The 19292-nt window shown below is 46.9% G+C and overlaps 1 protein-coding gene across 6 annotated transcripts in view; it reads right to left on the reverse strand.

Annotated features, from left to right (window-relative positions):
• Window positions 1-19292, reverse strand: part of Slc44a3 (solute carrier family 44 member 3) — a 78492-nt gene that overhangs the window by 33823 nt on the left and 25377 nt on the right. For all 6 annotated transcript variants that reach the window (XM_076574891.1, XM_006977852.4, XM_076574890.1 and 3 more), the window contains 2 exons: window positions 18627-18813; window positions 6497-6662 (listed from right to left, as the gene is read on the reverse strand). In XM_076574891.1, coding sequence (XP_076431006.1) covers window positions 6497-6662; window positions 18627-18813 — 353 coding nt within the window. The remainder of the gene's footprint in view (window positions 1-6496; window positions 6663-18626; window positions 18814-19292) is intronic.

Genomic DNA, 19292 nt, shown 5'->3' on the forward strand with positions numbered 1-19292 from the left:
GGAAGGATGTTTACTTTCCCCCTGAAATTTATAAGCCTTAGAACTTACTCTACCACTTAAGAGAAAGCTGCAGAGGGGACACCTGCTTCCCATCTGCTCCGGAGAGAAATGACTCACAGACCACTGCGGATGGGGCCTCCAGGTTTGGCCCTCCAGGTGCTGAAGTCTGGTTTAGGCATCAGATTTCTGGGCAGGTCTTACCGCAGCAGAACAAACCATTTGGGACAGAGGCGTGCCTGCCCTGCCTTCCCTCCCAAGTCACAGTGCTGGGCTCTGCAGGCCTTGGCTGGAGGAAGCTACCGAGGCCCCAGAAGCTAGGTTATCACATGACAGGCGAGGGGACTTTCAAAGGCCCTTTTAACCCAAGCCAAGCGTCACTCAATACCTGCTTTCAGACTAGAAACAGTCCTGCAAAAGATGAGGCTGAGTAGAGTCACTGAGTCACCGCCCATTCCCACAGTCACCCAGGCCGTCAGCGCGGCCTCCCTCCCAGTCAGCACAACCTGCCTTTAGGAAGAGGATCTGATTATTTTCCCAGGAAGCAGAAAATAATACTAATCTCTGCCCCTAACCACAGTTTTGAGAACTGACATTGTGGTGCTAGGCGTGCTGGGTAACCAAGTGATATCTTTAATAGGAGTCTGGGGAAGATGGAGAATACCTTTAAGTCAAGGTAGGTATAATGCTTAACAGCCACACCAGCAACCTCAGGGCTCTAAGAACAATAGTTCAGTTCAGCCTGGCATTCTCTAGAAACTCCTCCAACGACATGCAAAGCCAATTTTGTGCCGTCGTCCCTGAATAAAGTCTGGGCTGCATGGGGTGCCTGGCTCCCAACAAAGCCATCAGTGACTGGGAACAGTGTGGCCATTGCAAAGACCTCGTCCCTTCCTTGTGTTTGTCTAGCAAAACCTGCGGGATGGAATGAGAAGACAGTGAGGTGGTGGTAAAGGCCATCCTTCCGATTCCACAAGCAATACAAACTGTCTTTATTAGGTGTGTGTGTGTGTGTGTGTGTGTGTGTGTGTGTGTGTGTGTGTGTGTGTGTCTGTGTTCCTACATGTGGAATCCAGAGGTCAACCTGCGGTGGCAGGGAAGGACATTGTTTCTTAGGTGCCATCCAAACCTTTTTTTTTCTGGCTCAGGGTCTGTCAGTGGCTTGGCTGGCTGACCTGAAATCCAAGGATCTGCCTATCTGTACCTTCTTAGCACTGGGTCACAAGTCTACACCACAGGACTAGAGAGAAGGTCAGTGGGTAAATGTGCTTACAGCCAAGGCTGATGACCTGAGTTCCACCCTTGGGACCCACAGTGAAGGAACAAACCCCAGCAAAGTATCAACTGACCTTCACACTCAGGTGTGTACATGCACACCCCCCAAATAAATGTAAACAACATTAAAATTAAAAAACAAATGGTGGGACACTATGTCTGCCTTTTTTTTTTGTTGTTGTTGTTGTTGTTGTTTTTTTCCGAGACAGGGTTTTTCTGTGTAGCTTTGCGCCTTTCCTGGAACTCGCTTTGGAGATCAGGCTGGCCTCGAACTCACAGAGTTCGATCCTGCCTCTGCCTCCTGAGTGCTGGGATTAAAGGTGTGTGCCACCACCGCCCGGCATGTCTGCCTTTTTGTGTGGGTTCTGGGGCTTGAACTCAGGTCCTCATGAAGGCCCAGCTAGCACTTTATCTGCTGAGTCGTCTCCCTTGCTCCCCACTCTCTCCACCCACTGCCTTCTCTGAGACAGGGTCTCGTGCCCAGGTGAGCCTCAAACTATGCAGCCTCAAGCTCCTCCTTGACTAAGGTGTAAACTCCCCATCTTGCCCAGTGCTGAGAGCCCAGGCATGTGCTCTTGGCTTCCCAAATGCTTGTTTGTTTGTAATTCAAATATGTATTTATGTTTATTTATGTGTATGAGTGTTTGCCTGCATATACGCCTATCAAGTGTATGCCCGGAGGAGGCCAGAAAGTGCGTAGGATCTCCTGGAACTGGAGTTACAGGCAATTGTGAACTGCCATGAGGGTGCTGGGAACCGAACCTGGGTCCTCTGCAAGAGCAACAAGTGCTCTTAACTGCTAAGCCACTTCTACATTCCACAAAATGATCTTTAAAGGTGGGTTTTAGGGTTGTGCACAGATTGGTACACAGTGGCCCCTTTATAAACTCTTCAGCCCACTTGAAGCTTAAAGCATGACATGTCAATGCGGTCGTTATGTCAGTCAAAATACAGCCTGGAAGAACTGTGAACTGCCGACGAGGACAGACCTGTCGGTGTCACAGCGAAGCAGACGGTCCACGCTTCCTGTTTGTTTTGAGACAGGGTTTCTCTATATAGTCCACGTTGGTCTAAAATTTGTTCTGTAAACCAGGCTGGCCTCAGATGTGGTGACCCTCCTGCCTCTGCCTCCGGAGTGTGCCACCATGCCTGGCTGAGAAGACTAATAATTAAGTAACTGTGGTGCTAAAATAAAAATCATGCATTTTATTTTAGATTTCTATTTTTAATTTATGCGTATGTCTACGCATGTCTGCCACATGTATGTAGATGCCTACTGGAGAATAAAAGAGGGTTGGCTCCCCAGAGCCGGGGTTGCAGGCTGTTGTGAGCTGCTGGATGTGAGTTTGAGGAGTCAAACCTGGGTCCTCTGTAAGAGCAGCAAATACTTATAACCACCGAGCCATGTCTTCAACTCTCTTACGTATTTCATTTTAAATTAGTTTTTAATAAAAATAATAATTAAAAAACTAAATAGTGCTGGCAGGCTTAAAGAAAACAGCCGTTTGCTTCACCTGTCCTTAATCTTCCCTCCCTAGGGATGCTAGTTTGGCTGTTTCTTCTGGAACATTCCTTCCTGATTTAAAACTGTAGGTTCTTAAGACTCACTTTTTTTCCTATGGCATCCTGTCCATTTTCTTCTCTGGTGTTGAGGATTGAACTTGAGGCCTTAGGGATACCAGGCAAGTGCTCTTCCATTGAGCCATCCATTCAGGCCCTCTTAATTTCTCAGCTTTGTATACTGCCTACTGATGTCCCATGCAGCAGATTCAGTTTTTTTTTCTTGTTCAGCCTAACCTCCCCGCTCCATGCCCTCATCTCCCCACTCTTCCTCAAATGCACTGTTTCTTTTTTAGTTAATATTTAGCGATCATATCATTAGTACATAAATAAAATAAATGTACTGTGAAGAATATTCCCAACTGATCCAAGTAGCACCATCCAGCTCTATTTCCTCTTCTGTACAACTGTAGGGTTTTCCTGGTGTTCATACTTGTATGACATTTTTTTATTTGCTCTGTTTCCCTTGGGCTTCACTCAACACTGAGCCAGAGTGTAAATCTCAACGTGTCTAAGCACATCTGTTCCTGGCTCGGCCCTGTCTTTGCCCAGAGACAGCCTCTTGCAGGTCACTGGTCTCCCACTCAGCCTTCCGCTGACTTCTTGTTTTAACACTTGCAACACTGTTACCTTCCCAGGCACTCCCCCATCTTCTTTCTACAGGCTGCTCATTTTCGGAAACCCCTTTCCCACCCTGGCTTACTCATGACATTCAGTGGAAACATCCTTCCTGGAAGGGATGTGCCCGGGGAAATCTTTGGGGATTTTGTGACCTTTAATTGATCGATGGTGGGAATGGGTATAGAACTCTAGGTCAGGGACTTGGGAGCACACACGTTTGGACAGGTCTGCTCTGCTGTTTTTGGGTTCAGAGTTGCTGCTGAATGTCAAAGGTCACATTTGATTCTGATGATCTTTTTTTTTTTTCCCTCTTTGCGAAGCTTCTGGAGATATCTAACTTATGTCCTCAGCTCTGACCAAGTTTCTTTGAAAATTTCATTCTTTAATAGTTGCAGTTTTCTTGAGACAGGGTTTCTCTGTGTTGCCCTGGCTGTCCTGGAACTAGCTCTGTAGACCAGGCTGGCCAGGAACTCAGAGATCCACCTGCCTCTGCCTCCCGAATGTTGGGATTAAAGGCGTGCGCCACCACACCCGGTATATGCTACAATTCAGTGTGGTAGTGTATGCCTGAAATTCTCAGACCTTCAGGGGAGGAGGCAAGGGGATTGGGAGATCAAGGTGACCCTCAGTAACACAGCGAGTTCGATGCTTGGGCTACATGAGACCCTGCCTCAAAAATATTTCTTTTGTTTGCTCTTTTTAAAACTGTATTAGTGAGGTGGTGGGTCTCCTAAATAACCCTAACATGTTATCCCTCCTCCTATTTTCCCATTTGTCTTTTTGTTCAACTTTCTAGAATTCTTCAGCTTCATAGTTGAAGCATTCAATAGAAAATTCCTAGTTTTGAAATAGCTGATTATCAAAAGGTCTTCCTTGTTCTCTCCATATTCATTTTTTATGTGTGGAGTCTTAGTTAATGGGCTCACATTCTTTGTTCTCTATATTATGGTCACTGTCCCCGGGTTCCTTTGCAGTTTGCACTGTGTCTGTTTCCCCTAAATTCCTTTGGTTTGGTGTCTAATCTCGTTCACGTTCTTCGGACGCACAGTAAGCACTAACGAGCAGTTCACACACCCTTGGATGCTCCGTGCGAGAGAGACTGCTTATCGCCGGGGGAACGCCCGTGCTGGGGTAGGAGTCTGGAAGTCAGCTTCACCAGGGGCTCCTGTGGCTCCTGACTTGGATTAGAAAGCTTCCCCCCTTTAGAGCACCAACCTGGCTGCCAAGATCCTGGGAACTGAGCTGTGGAATGTGGGGTGTGATGGTGATGGGGTCCTCACTTGCTCTCCCTGGTTCAGCACACAGCATTGCCCCAGCCTCAGATGTGCTGGACACCCCATGAGCAGACCCTCTCTGGGTTACAGTCCTGGACAGTAAAGGCGTCCTCTCTCTCTATGGAGGAAGCGTCTAGGGGTTGAAGACTTAGCATCTTTGGAAGCACATTTTATTGTGTATTTATTTGCTTTTAAATTTGTACTTATTATTGTTGTGCGTCTATCCACATGCTGTGTTCATGAAAGCGTGAGGGCCGGGGAATGCCCTGGTAGAAGTTGGAGGACAGCTTCCGGAAGTCAGGTGTCTCTTTCTAGCATGGGTTCTGGGGATCAAACTCAGGTCACCAGGCTTTCACGGCAGGCGCTGTCACCGGTGGAGTCATCTGGCTGGGCTGGAAGCACATTTCATACTTGACTTCCTGCCTCTGGCTTCTGCGTCCAGCCAGCATCTTCTTTGCGTGTCTGCACACAGCCTGAACGCACAAGCCCACAAGCCGACCTAGCTTTTCCCACTGGGGCGGATCCTGTCTTCAGTTTTCATCACGTGACTGAATTTCATTTTTTTGACGTTAGCGTCCAAAGTCACGTGTTTCAAGGCTGATGGTTCTCATCTGTTGCCATTGCTTGCCTATTTCCCACAGTCTGTGTATTTACTCCTTTGTACTTCTTTCAGGATGGAGTGTGGAGGAAGGGAGGGCTGGGACCAGTGCCCATGAACCACTGGACCTCTGCATCCAAGCCCTTGCTGTAAATGCCTTAGTCTGGTTTATGCTATGATAACATAAATCTGTCAGACAGATGTTACCTGCTGGCCAATTTGGCTGGACAGATATGTGTTTCCTGCTGGAGGCCAAGCAGCTCCCACCTCCAGCTGCTGGGAGGCTCTCAATGACAGCCGAGGGGCAGCAGCCCCTTTGGGATCCTCCAGAGTCTCTAATGATGTGGTTCCCAAAGGGTACCGCCGTATTAAAAACCCACAGTGCTCTTTATCGTCCGGAGGCAACTGTTCAGTGGCATGAATCATGGCTGCTTGGCTTTCTCACCCCAGAAAGCTCATGTTTATCTACTCATTTGGTCTGAGAGGCTAGAGGAGGGTCAGCTCTACCAGGAGTAAACTTCCTGTTCCAAGTCCAACCCTGTCATTGTCCCGAGCCTGCTCTTCTGGCTACAATCCCTGGAGAGTTAAACACGAGAGATACAAAGAGCTCAGGTATATGTGAGGTGGGGGTGGGGTGGGATTAGAGGAGGGGGAGGAGTAGTCCTCAATTATTTTCATGAGGTAATGGGCTATAGATACAGAAGTGAGTAATCAATTCACTAGTACTTAATGCTAAGGAAATGAATTATGGTTTGCAGTAAATATTCTTCTGATTTCACAGAGGTAAAATAGTTGATAGAGCTACTGGAGTGTATTTAAAATAGATCAATAATGTTTAAAGTCTGAAGTTAGTAAGAACGGAGAATATAACCCTTTCTTTTAGGTATTTGTTAATTCTAGGCGATAAGATTACTTTGCTGTTTGATTTCTTTCTATAGTTTCTAGTATAAGCAAAAGAGCCTGGGAATGTGTGAGATTTAAGGCCGACTACTTCTTCTGACTCATCCGTGAGCATTTAGGCCAAATTTTAGCTTAATCTTTTTGTTGGTTTGTTTTTCTAATTCTTGTTACTCTCTTTTAAAGAGCTGAGTGGAAACTCCCAAATGTCTTCAGAGATGCATATACAACCCAAAGCATGCAGACAGACCGCAGGGTCAAAGACTGGCCTCACCTGTTGAAATAGCAAGTGACGGTTGCTCCCGCTATTGTTAGCCGCTGGCATGCAAGGATGAATTCGCTAGTCCACACGAGGCCAATTAGGTGGTACCACCACATGTACCTAATGCCCGAAAGAGGCTTGTATTCCACTTGGCCGCCTTCCATCACCTGGGCAGTGCCTACAATTTAAAATACAAACATGCTTTACACCAATATTTCCCTGATCTTGGAAGATGCGTCAACGGGCCATGTTTCTTCATGCTTGGTCTTTGGCACTATGCAAAATGCAGATGTCAAAGTAACAGTTAAATTCATACAGCAGGGGGCTGGAGAGATGGCTCAGCAATTAAGAGCACTGGCTGTTCTTCCAAAGGTCCTGAGTTCAATTCCCAGCAACCACATGGTGGCTCACAACCATCTGTAATGAGATCTGATGCCCTCTTCTAGCCTGCAGGCAAAACATGCCGACAGAACATTGTATACATAATAAATAAATAAATCTTAAAAAATTCATACAGCAAACACTAAAATTTGAGAATTTAAATAGAACGAACAGCAGTATTGACAGTGACTGTAGGGAGTTTGATAGACACTTGACATACACTCTAAAATTCATTCTACTTTGAAGGTGTGAAAATGGGTTCCAAAGAGTCTAACTTTAGGGGTGTCTCATGATTGACAGAAGGACATCTTGCCCTGTATACTTTCTGTTACATCACCTCGTGTGACGTGGGCCAAATAGGTTACATTGACAAAAACACACGAAAATATTGTGGCTGTATTATAGAACTCTTCACCGAAGAACTTAGACTCCATGAAAGAGACTATAGAGAGTCTTCCTTTACTCAAAGGGATTCCATTTAGAGTTTATTGCAAGAGCAAACTCTCTTAGCACATGTAAGATGCCTGAGGTCCTTGATTTAGAGCTTAGTGTTTGGAAGGCTGGGGCACATTATGTTGTTTCTTGGAGTCTTAGTCTTGCCTGGGTACTAGCTTCCTCTAGGTAGTTTGAGCATGAAGTGATATAATCTAGATCACTTCTAAGATAAAGCCTGACCCACAGAAGTATCCCTCCATGGGTGATAACAATTATCATTATCTTTATTGATATCGTATTATTGTTATCTTGTATTTCAGGAGTATAATACTGTATTAAATTAAGTTCAGTAAGGGTGTATTAATAATGTTTCCCTGCTCCTTTCTCCTCCAACCTAAAGAATCCTTTGGATTAGCTCTGTAGATACTGGAAAACCAGCTCCCAGCTCCGTGGCCATGCTTGATTTCTATATGTTCTCTCATAAGCTCTTTAAATAAACTACTAAAATAAAGAAAGCAGGCACTTTGGTCTTTGGTGAAACCTGCAGCCTGCCTGTGATTTGAACATGTCTTTGTGCTTCTTGTCACAGCTACACACAGATGATCAGTTCATCCATTCCTTCACCTTTAGACATTCACAACAGAGTTCATGCACAAAGGGAAGGATGAAGACAGTCACGTGTGAAGCAAAACCACAGAAGGAGATTGATCTTCACTCCTTCCTCTCTAAATTCTGCCGAACAAGATTCCTACTGCGAGAGGCCCTGGGGTAGCTTGCTTTACAGAGATACAGCCACACTGGGCTACTGAATGCTGAGCTCGTTATGGCTTGGAAAGAGATGTGTTTCCGGTGAGGCACATATTCAGAAATATGCCTATGTTTTTTCCAAAGCTGGTGTGTTTCAGAAAAGTGTTCCAAAATGCAAGGAAGTGGCCCCTCATGATGACAAAGTCCTTTAGATGAATCAGGCCGGCAGGCTTTGAGGACAGCACACTGAACCATCTGAAGCACACAGGGCCTGAGAACAAGCAGCAAGACCATGAGTCCCAGCAGCAAATTACGTTTTGGAAGTGGAGAATATTTACATAAAGGGGGTTTGTGGCATCACTTTTCTCACACAGATATGGATGCTAAGAAGACAATCTGCCCTCTTGGCTACCCTGCATGGTCACTGCTACCATTTCCTAGCTTGTCACACTGACAACTGCCAGCACGTGGAGCGTCTGAAGTGATAAATCGATCCACTTGGCCCTCAAAGACTTGATATCTTCCAAAGAAGCAAAGCCCATAGGCTCTTTCTGACAGATTTCTGTGGGTCGAAGTGCTGAATCTCCTCCACTCACCCCATGTGTGCCGGCAATTGGGCGTGCTCAGGTGTGAGGGTGTGGGCATGCATGCCATGCCATGCATGTGGCCGTCAGAGGACAGCCTTCAGGCTTTAGTCTTTGCCTTCCCGTCTTGTTTGAGATGGTCTCTTTACTGCTGCATAAGCCATGTTAGCTGGCCGACAAAATCATGGAGCTCCACCCGTCTCCCCTTTCCCTATAGCGTGCTGGGATTGTGGAGGCTTGCACTACCAGGCCCAGCTTTTATGGAGGTTTTGGGGATCCAAACACAGGTTGTCAGGCTCAAACACCAAGTGCTTTTACCCAGGGAGCCATCTCTGCATCACCCTGAGTGCCTTTCATTTCTTCCTCTGTCTCAGTTTTACTGAGTTGTTTACAGATGTTCATTGAGAGAGGATTATTCAGCTTCTCAATGCACCGGCTGGCACTTTGGAGCAGATTATCTCCCTGTAGAGCGTAGCGATTGTTTGATCCATTTGTGGGTGTTTAGGAGTACACTTTGCCTCTACAACCCATTTATGATGATTCAAAATACCTCCAGATGATGCCAAATGCCACTCGGGGGGAAATTACTGCAAGAGAACCACTGCTTTAAGCAAATAAATCTCTCAAAGGATCAGGCACTGTGGCTTGAAAGCCTGGGAACCTTCACCGTGTTCCAGAGCCTGAGGGTGGGGCAGGAATGCTTATGCATGCAGGACTGCCCTCTCCTGGATGGGCCTTGGAGGTGCGGGCAAGATCCTGTTGGGGAGCTGACCAACCACAAGCAAATCTGTGTTTTCACTTATCACTAAGGATTGCAATAGCTGCTTCGCATTCCCTCGTGACCTGACTGCATCGCTTCCTGAATCTAAATGTGACACAAGTAGCCACCACCTGCAAATGTAATAAACTGATAAGGTGCTAAGAATAAAGCGTGATGCATGGTTAACTACAAAGAAGTTATGGGTAATATGATCCCAATGCTGAAATTAAACACTTATTGAACACCTACCGCACGCTGGCATTGTGATGGACATTAGCTATTAGCAGGAAAAATGGAGTATGCGAAAGAAAACCAGAAGATGCCTCCTCTGAGACTCTGAGGACTTAACAGGTGGCCATGTTGGTTTGCTCATCTAGTCTTCTCGACAACTGCTTTATAATCTCTTCTCCAGCCACAGAGCCGATAGCTTCACTTCCTGTTGCTCTAAGAAAAATGAGGCAATCGGAAGACCTCACTCCTGCCTGCTCCCCACGCATACTTATCAACGTGTCCAGAATTTAACCTCGGCCCTTGAAAGGGCAAGCTGCCCTTGAGCCCGAGGCCAACCCTGCCATTAGATCCCACTCTTTCCCACACCCTTGAAAAGTCGTCTTCACAATTCTGCTCTTCTCCATCAAAATACTCCCTTTCCTGGGCCATTCTCAACTCCTCTCCATGAAAACAAATCGACTCTGGACTGCTTCCTTGGCTCTTTCACAGTCCAATCCCTCCCGATTGACCATATACTAGATCTTTCCAGTTCCTATCCTCCCTTCATGAGGCTCCAATCATGGCTCCCTTCCCCCTCATCTACAACAATTACAATAGACTGACCTCCGAGGTGCTGTAAGAAATCAAGGCTGAGATCTCCATTCCTAGCTTAGACACGGAACCACTCACAGGCCCTGGAAACCTTTTTCCAGAATACCACTCTTGTCACCTACCCCCAGCCTTCACTTTCAGACCCCCTTGTTGTCCCTCCTTTTCTCCAGAACCCACTTATTTATTTATTTATTTATTTTGGTTTTTCAAGACAGGGTTTCTCTGTGTAGCTTTGCGCCTTTCCTAGAACTCACCAGGCTGGCCTCGAACTCAGGGATCCGCCTGCCTCTGCCTCCCGAGTGCTGGGATTAAAGGCGTGCGCCGCCGCCGCCGCCGCCGCCGCCGCCGCCGCCGCCACCACCACCCGGCTATTTATTTTCAAGAGCAAATCTAGGCAAGTGCTCTACCACCGAGCTGAGCCCCAGCCTTCTAGGATGTCTCAACACTGAAATGTCTCAAAGCACAATCCTCTATCTCCTCCCAAATACTGTTTGTACGTCCCTTCTGAACTTCTGACTCATTGCTTATTAGAAACATCCATCTAGTTGTTAAAAAATAACTCCCTAAATTAATTTCTACTTATGAAATGCCCCTCTGAACTTTCTGCCCCATCTCTGTTAATTCCCATCTCATCTTCCAGTGGCTAAAGTTAGAGAAAAGACAAAACAACCCAAAGCCATGGCCAGCTCTTCGGCCTTCCTCCTCCATCTACTGCACCAGCAAATGCTACTCATTCTGAAGTCGTTGCAGAACCCAGTATGTGACATTGCAACACAAAGACCTGGGAGCCATGCACCGCCATCTCTCTCCATCCTGCATAAATGCATTAAAAAGAGCATCATGTCATGTTTCTGTTCTCTGAACTTCCCACCTCATATCCCCAGGATTTGACCTCATGCCTTCTCTGACTTCGGTCTACTGTCTTAATGACACCATTCTAGCTCAATGTGCTTCCTTCCTGGGCCCCAGAACCCTGTCTTCTTTACGGTCTTCGACTTGAGACATTCTTCCTTCCCTAGGTCTGCCTTGTGGCCCTGTCTACACTGCTTTCAAGTCTTTGTTCAAGTATGTTCTTTTGCTCAACCCTAACCCTAACACTAACCCTATGGCCAAATTAAAAATGAGCTCCTGTCTCCTCAGGCATTTACGGTTCTTTTCCTCTGATTCGCTTTTCTCCATACCTCTTACCAATTATTCTGTCATTTGCTTGCTTTACTCACTGTGTGTTTTCCTGTCTTCTAACTGAGAAGGAAAGCTACATTTCCACATGTTTTAATAGAATTTTTTTTTTCAAGACAGAGTTTCTCTCTCTATAGCCCTGGATGTTCTGGAACTTACTTTGTAGACCAGGCTGGCTTACACCTCAAAGATCTGCCTGCCACCGCCTCCCAAGGGCTGGGATTAAAGGTGTGCACCACCACTGCTCAGCTCAGGATTTTTAGCTCACAGTAAACGTTGAATTAGTGGATGGACATAGAGATCGGTGGACACTCTTCAAAGGACATGTTCTATTTTTTAACTTCAATTTTATGTGTGTGGGTGTCTTGCCTGCATTTGTGTCTGTGTGCATACATGTGCACACCTGCACCTGTGGAGGCCACAAGAAGGTATCACATCCCCTGGAACTGGAATTACAGATGGCTGTGAGTTGACATCTGGGTGCTAGGAATTGAACCTAGGTCCTCTGGAAGAGCAGAGACATTATTCCAATCCACAAGATATTCTATTGAAGATGTTTGAGGCAACTTTCTAGATCTCTCTGCAACACACTAGAATAACCTGGGTAGAATTCATTATATACCTAGCTGTAGCCTTGATGTTATTGGCAAGTTTTAAAGCATTTTAAGAGACTGTAGTGGTAAGCTGATCATTGTAAATGGCAGATTTGTAAGAAAGACAGACCAACAACCAGACAGGACAGGTTCCCCAAAGGAGCAGACACAATTCAAAAGGCTCAGTTTTCTAAAATGTTCTGTGTATTTTTCTTGCAGCTTTTCTAGAAAACTGGCCCACAGGTCTTACTGACTCTGTGGCCTTCTGAGCCCCCCAGCCTAGCTTCTGCCTCTGCTCTGGTTGCAGGAAAATTAGGGAAAATAAGAGGAAAATGTCCATTAATGTCCATTCTGATGTAGCACACTGAGCCAAGAGACAGAGAAAGAACAAACATGTCTGCTGTGGGATATTATAACCAGGCAAAGATGTGTTGTATTTATCTATGCTGCAGACTGTTATTTTAACTGTAGAGGTGTGTTACTTTTGTTCACGCGGCATTTGTTTAACTATGTAAAGATGTGTGGCATTTGTTTCATCTGGCCTGCCTAAGGCACCTGATTGGTCTAATAAAGAGCTGAATGGCCAATAGCTAGGCAGAGAAAGGATAGGCAGGGCTGGTGGGCAGAGAGAATAAATATAGGAGGAGAAATCTAGGCAAGAGGAAAGAATGAGGGAGAAGAAAGAGTGGAGGAGAAAAGGAGAAGGAAATGAGGACTGGGACACCAGGGGCCAGCCACTGAGCTACCCAGCTAACAGCCACAGAGGAAGCAGGAAAGTAAGACAGACATGCAGAAAGAAGGAAAGAAAGATAAAAAGCTCCAAGGGAAAACATAGATAAAGAGAAACAGGATAATTAGTTAAGTCAGAAAAGCTGGCTAGAAACAAGCCTAAGCGGAGGACAGGCATTTGTAACAAAGAATATGAAGCCTCTAAATCTTTATTTGGGAGCTGGGTGTGGCCCCCCCAAAAGAAAAAAAAAAGCCAACTGCGCATTAGTAAGATGTGTAGTAAGAGAGTTCCCCTCTCCTTAATGTTCTTATACTTGTGGATGACGACTATGCTGGTTAGTTTTATGTCAGCTTGACACAAGCTAGACTCATCTTAAAAGGGGAATTTCAACTGAGAAAATGCCCCCCCCCCAGATTGGCCTGTGGGTGCATTTTCTTGATTGATGATTCATGTGTGAGGGTCTACCTCACCATGGGAGGTACCACCCTGGCCTGGTGACCCAGGGTACTCTAGGAAAGCAGGCTGAATAAGCCAGTAAGCAGCACTCCTCCACGGCCTCTGTATCAGCTCCAGGTTTCTGCCCTGTTTGAGTTCCTGTCCTGACTTCCTTCAATATTGGACAGTGATGTGGAAGCATAAGCCAAATAAACCCCTTCCTCCCTAAGTTGCTTTTGGTCATGGGGTTTTACCATAGCAAGAGACACCTTAACTAAGGCAACAACACATCTTTTTCATAGTAACGAGCACCTTGAGACACGATATTTACTCCTCTTGCTGGAGAAAGGGACTATTGACTCACTGCTCTATTTCCAGTACCCAAAGCACATAGTAGGCACACATAATACATCTCCAGAGATGAGCACATACTAGGCAGACAATCAGTATTTGCTGAAAGAAGGAAGAATATGAAAACAATACACAAGAAATACTCAAGTTTACATGCCCAAGAAATTTGTAGACTATCATCCACGAAACAGAACACTGGAAACAAATTTAAGAATGCCTAGCTTCTGAAGCAGTTGGCGGTGGGGAGCTGGGGTGAGAGTCAGGAAGGGGAGTGGGTTCTAGGTCAGATCACACTGGAGCAAGGCACAGAGTGACCCATGAGGATGGCTTTTCTCTGCAGCAGTGAAACGACCTGAACTTCTGGAAGCCACTGCAGACTCTCTTCTCTTCCTCGCTCTGTTCCCAAGACAAGGCTGGCCATCGGCAGGCTCAGTGAAATAACTTTAATCATCTTCTAGATCCCTGATAATTTTCTTAGATACTGTGTTCTCAAATCCACCAGGCACAGCAGAGGGGGAACAAATAATGAGTGTGGCTGAGACCAGTGTGAGATATTCCTTAGTCAATGCTAATTCCTAACAACAACAACAACAACAACAACAACAACAACAACAACAACAACAACAACAGCCACAACATACGGCCCTTCATTTGCAAGGCAAAGCTCTCCTCCAGCTCAGCCTCCCATGGACATAGCACAGAGAACTGATTTCCCAGGAAATCTGAAGCAGCCTGGCCCCTGGCGCCTCTGATGGGAACTCTGTTTGAGCCTGCTGCCTCCTCTCCAAGCGTAGCCGAGTGCCTGTTCCAAGTGCACTGTGTCCATGGCTGTGACTGCCCTTTCAGCCACCGCGTGGACCTGGAAATACCCCCCCACCACACACACCCTTTTCTATTGTTCTCCACTCTGGACTTCTAGGCCACCGTAGTGATCTCTTGCCACCCAGATCATCTGGGCTCTTTTCTGCTCACCAACAGCGTGTGCTGGATTCCTAAGGTAACTACGACTTTTGCTTTTTGTTTGGTTTTGACTTTGGTTTTTAAAGGCAGGGTCTCTCCTTGTAGCCCAGGCCTTGAATTTCTGATCCCCCAGCTGTAGCCTCCTGAGTGTCCCTCCTGGAGTGACAGGTGTGCACCATCACAGCGGGCTCTTTACGTCATTGGATTAGTTAGAAGACAGGTCCTAACAGACTACTACGAGATGTTACTGCTGTCAAGATGTTCATAGGCTCTGCTGAGATGATCTCCAAAATGCCACAACTTGTGAACTAGTGAACAGATGAATGAAGTCACTAGAGAAACAGCTCACAGGAGGAAACACGACCCACCAAAGTTCACTGTATTTTTTGCACATTAAATTATTAACTTATTCAACCACCAGCCCCTAAAGAAAACTCATAAATATTTACCTGCCGAGGATACCCCCCACAACACACACACACACACACACACACACACACACACACACACACACACACACACACACACACCCCTTTACTGTAGGACACACAGAGAGATCCTGTCCTCTCATATCACTGCCCGAGAGGACATTAAACGACACAGAGAGACACCGAGCACTATCCACCTGCGTCCTCTGGCAAAGCATCCTTTCCCAAGACGTGGAAGCTGCTCCCACTTCACAGGCACAGCGGGGGCATCTTCCTAGAGTCAAACATCGATGCAGTTGCTGGCCTGCTTGGCCCAGACCCAAGCCACTGACACTGAACGAAGAGGTCTTGGCGAACAAAAGGGACTTTGTGCTCTTGGACAGCCCATGAGTGTGTAGAAAGGAGGGTCAGGTGGCCTGAGGGAGTCCATGATCCTGGACTACAGCTGCGAGGGCAAGGGTAACTCTTTGTAGTGCCCGCTCTGCTGGGAAGGCAAAGACCAGCTTACCCGGAGAGCTACATTCGGTTCTAGACTCTCAGCTCATGTTTTCTCCCCCCAGGCTCCTCTCATCCATGCCCCCTGAGCTCTTGCACTAACAGAGAACTATCACACTCTGACACATGGTCTTATGAGGTGGCTGTGGGAAAACAGGCTACCTTCAAACCAAATGGCCTCCTGCCTCCCTGCCTTCGCTCTGGGTCCTTGTGACTGAGGCTGTCAATGCACTGTTGTTGGACCCAAGGAGGAGAATGTCACGAGGCACCAAGTTAGCAGTTCAATCTCAAGTCAGCTTTGGAGCAGAAACTCTACAGTGCCACCATCAACTCTCAGGACTGGGTTGTTTCCTTCTTGCCTGAGACCAGGCCCTTCTCCTGGTATTCTCTCGACCTGCAATGAGTCTATATTTGCTCCATCTGTTTCAGATATTCTGGCAATTTCCAGCCTATCCACTTGCACCGTGGGGTCGGTGCTTCACTCGGAAAGTGAGGTCAGTAGTGGAAAGTGTGGAGACGCCATTCGAGAGAGCTTTGAAGCAGAGAGCCGTGGCTCATCCTCGCTGCATGAAGATCAACGGGTGACTTACTGGGTCTTTAATTTTCTCGCTTTAAACTCCGGAATGGCAGACAAGTTACAAGGGGACTGTAGTGCTGGAGGAGGAGAACCACCTGGTGTGGAGTCAGCTGGGGGCCTTTCAACACACGGCTCGCTTCTCCACTTGGTGCACACAGCCCCTGCTCTGCTTCTGACATCACTGAGCCTACCTTGAGCCAGTGAGCTAGAGGAAGGCTCTCAGTGTGCATTCCTCTCAGGTGCCACTGTAGTAGAGGTTCTCCTCCCTTCTGGGTCATAGACCTCTAAGTTTTGCACTATGCATGGCTGGGCAAATGGAAACTTCATTTCCCGACCTCCTTAGCAGGTAGGTGTCAGCGTGTCCCTTGGGGCTGGCCCCTGGGGTTGGGGAGAGTTCTGTGCTGCCTGTGACTTCTGAGGAAGGATGCTCATCTTCCTTCCTGCCACTTTTCTAAAGGCTGAAGTGAGACGCCACGGTGGGAGCCCAAGCGGTCCTCTCAACTATGACATGGCGAGAAAGAGCAGAGGTTGTGGAGGAAGAAGGCAATGGGATCTTGTGCACGTTACCTTACATCTTTCAGTTTTCTTTCCTTTCTAGACAAAGCTCATTCTGATGATCATAGTCTATCTGCTTGACCCAGGTTCCTCTCTGGGTGGTTATTGGACATTCCCTAGAGGCCTTCAGAGACCTCCAGAAGAAGAGGCTGCTCCTCCAGCATCCCCAGAGCTGGACACATGGGTCTCCCGGGGCTGTGGCTTCCAAGGACCTGTGAGCATCTTAATTCTGTAGGATCACTTAATTCCAGAGGAGAGGGAAGGGGACTGAGTTTAGAAGAAGCTACTACTCTGAAGTTGTTCTGTGACATGGGCCTGCATCTGTATTGTAGACATCATGCAAGAGCACGTATTTTTGCCTCACTGAATGGAGAAGATACACTTGATAACGTATTAGGGAACTGCACCAGCCTCATTGATGTGACGTCTGTTCCTGCTCTTGTCTGCCTGGGAACAGTCTAGTAAAGTAACTCACTGCTTGTACTTGCCACAGAGTGTGAATCTGGGCCATCGCCAAATCGAAGAGCAAAGTCAAAGCATTTTCAGGACTGTGGCCCGCCGACCAGCTGCTGGTCCTCACACTGGTTGGTACCAGTGTGCAAGGATAGAGGGGCTTCTGTTGAATGAAGGTCACCACTGAGCATGTTATTTCTTCCAGCTGACGTGTGTGTGTGTGTGTGTGTGTGTGTGTGTGTGTGTGTGTGTGTACATGTTTATGAAGGAGCTCATGTGTGCAGGTGTGTGTAGAAGCCAGAGGACAACCTCAGGTGTTACTCTCCAGGCAGCATCTAATTCATTATTGAGACAGTGCCTCTCATTGGTCTGGGATTGACCAGTAGAACTTGACCAGTAGGTCAGGCTGTCCCCCAACCAGTGACCCTCTGATCTGACTCTCTCTACCTGTTGGGTTCTGGTGATCAAACTCAGGTCCTTGTGGTTGCAAGAAAGCACTATCTTTTCAGGGTCCCCTCCATTTTTTCTCATAACAGGAAGTTCTCAGTGAAGGCAACAATGGGGTGATATACCTAGGCCTAGGCTTTCGGCACCGTTGTGGACAGCACTTTGAATGACACTGATGTAGAATCTTAATGCCCCACTAGCATGATAAAAATATATGTTTTGTTTATATATTTGTTTGTTTTCAAGATAGGCTTTCTCCGTATAGCCATAACTATCCTGGAACTCACTCTGTAGACCAAGCTGGCCTCAAATGGAGATCTGCATGCCTCTGCCTCCCAAGTGCTAGGATTAATGGAGAATGCCATGACCACCCAGCAAAAAATATATCTTTATATCCATACCAAATCTGTCCATCCATCCATTCATCCATTCATCCGTCCATCCGTCCGTCCATCCATCCATCCATCCACCTACTTTGTCCTACCCCAAATCAAATAAGATCAGAATCCCTGCAGGTGGGGTCCACATATGGGTGTGGTAAAGTAGTGAAACTGATTGTGAGGAAGACCCCTGGTGGAGACGCAGCCTTGGGATACGCCAGGAGAATGAAGGCTACAGCGTGGCCTTTCAAAACCAAAGCAATCTGAACGACCACATGTACTTGTTTTAAACTTAAGCTGGCCTTGCTGGAATCAACTCACTTAGCAGAATCTTCCCTGGAGTCTGTGCCATCTGTGAAGTACTGATTTGTCAGGAGCTGGCAAATTACCTTGGAGAAGATTTAAACCTGGAGACTTTTTGTTGTTGTTTGTTTTGAGACAGGGTTTCATGCAGCCCAGGCTGGCTCAAACTTACTAAGTAGCCAAGGATGACTGTGGACTTGTGATTTTCCTGTCCCCACTTCTGTAATGCTGATATTATGAGCATGTGCCATTTCACTCAGGGTTTTATGCTTGCTAGGGAAGGTCTCAACCCACTGAGCTATAGTCTCCAGCTTTAAACCTGAAGTCATTTAACAGTCGTCTCCCTGTGAGCTTTGGTTCATATTATAGTTTCACCTAAGTTTTCAAGCCTGACTGAATTAATTAACTCATAGAACCCAGCTTCCCCAAGGCCAGTCAAAAGTGTCCCCCGTGACAGAGCCCCTGGTTCCAGAAGAGGTTTGGCGCTCCCCGGAACGGGCTGTCAGTTCTAAAATGGCGCCACTTACCGGCAGTTCCCAGGCTCAGCAGCACAGCCACCCAGAGGACCCAGAAGGAAACAAGGATGGCAAATGTCCACAGTGGTTGGAAGAGCAGGAAAGGGCAGCGGCTGATGGCTTTGTTTGTCACCTGGAGAAGCTCGACTGCCGATTTCATTCTCCTTCTGAGTGTGAAGATCAAGACGAGGAGAACCGCCTGTTGAGAGAGAGGCCAGAGCAAACCGCTGCAGAGCAGAGAGGGCTGCGTGGGGCTGGAAACGCAAGTGTCTAACTGGCCTCAAGCGGCTCTCTTGGAAGATACTCATTACTTCTGTTGTAACTGAAAAGATCAACTCCCAAGCACTGACTGAGACCTTACTATGTACTGGCCTCTGTGTGAGATCCCACGGTCACAATGGCGAACAAGGCTGAGTCCCTGCCTAAAGGAGCCAGTCAGTGTAGATGTAACCAACTGTCTTGTTAAATAATAAACACAGAACCAATGCAAAGAAGAAAGTCAAGAGATCAGAGCTAAGAGTCTTACCCTTCCTGCTGTAGCTAGCTCTTCCGCCAGAGACCTCTTTGAAAGAGAGCTACTTCCTGCCTGTTTGACTTTATATAGACTTTCTGTTCTGCCTTTTCATTGGCTGTAAATCCAAACACATGACTGCCTCGTCACTGCCTGTCTGTAGAGAC

Source organism: Peromyscus maniculatus, chromosome 6 (assembly GCF_049852395.1).
Source record: "Peromyscus maniculatus bairdii isolate BWxNUB_F1_BW_parent chromosome 6, HU_Pman_BW_mat_3.1, whole genome shotgun sequence".
Classification (NCBI taxonomy): Eukaryota; Metazoa; Chordata; class Mammalia; order Rodentia; family Cricetidae; genus Peromyscus; species Peromyscus maniculatus.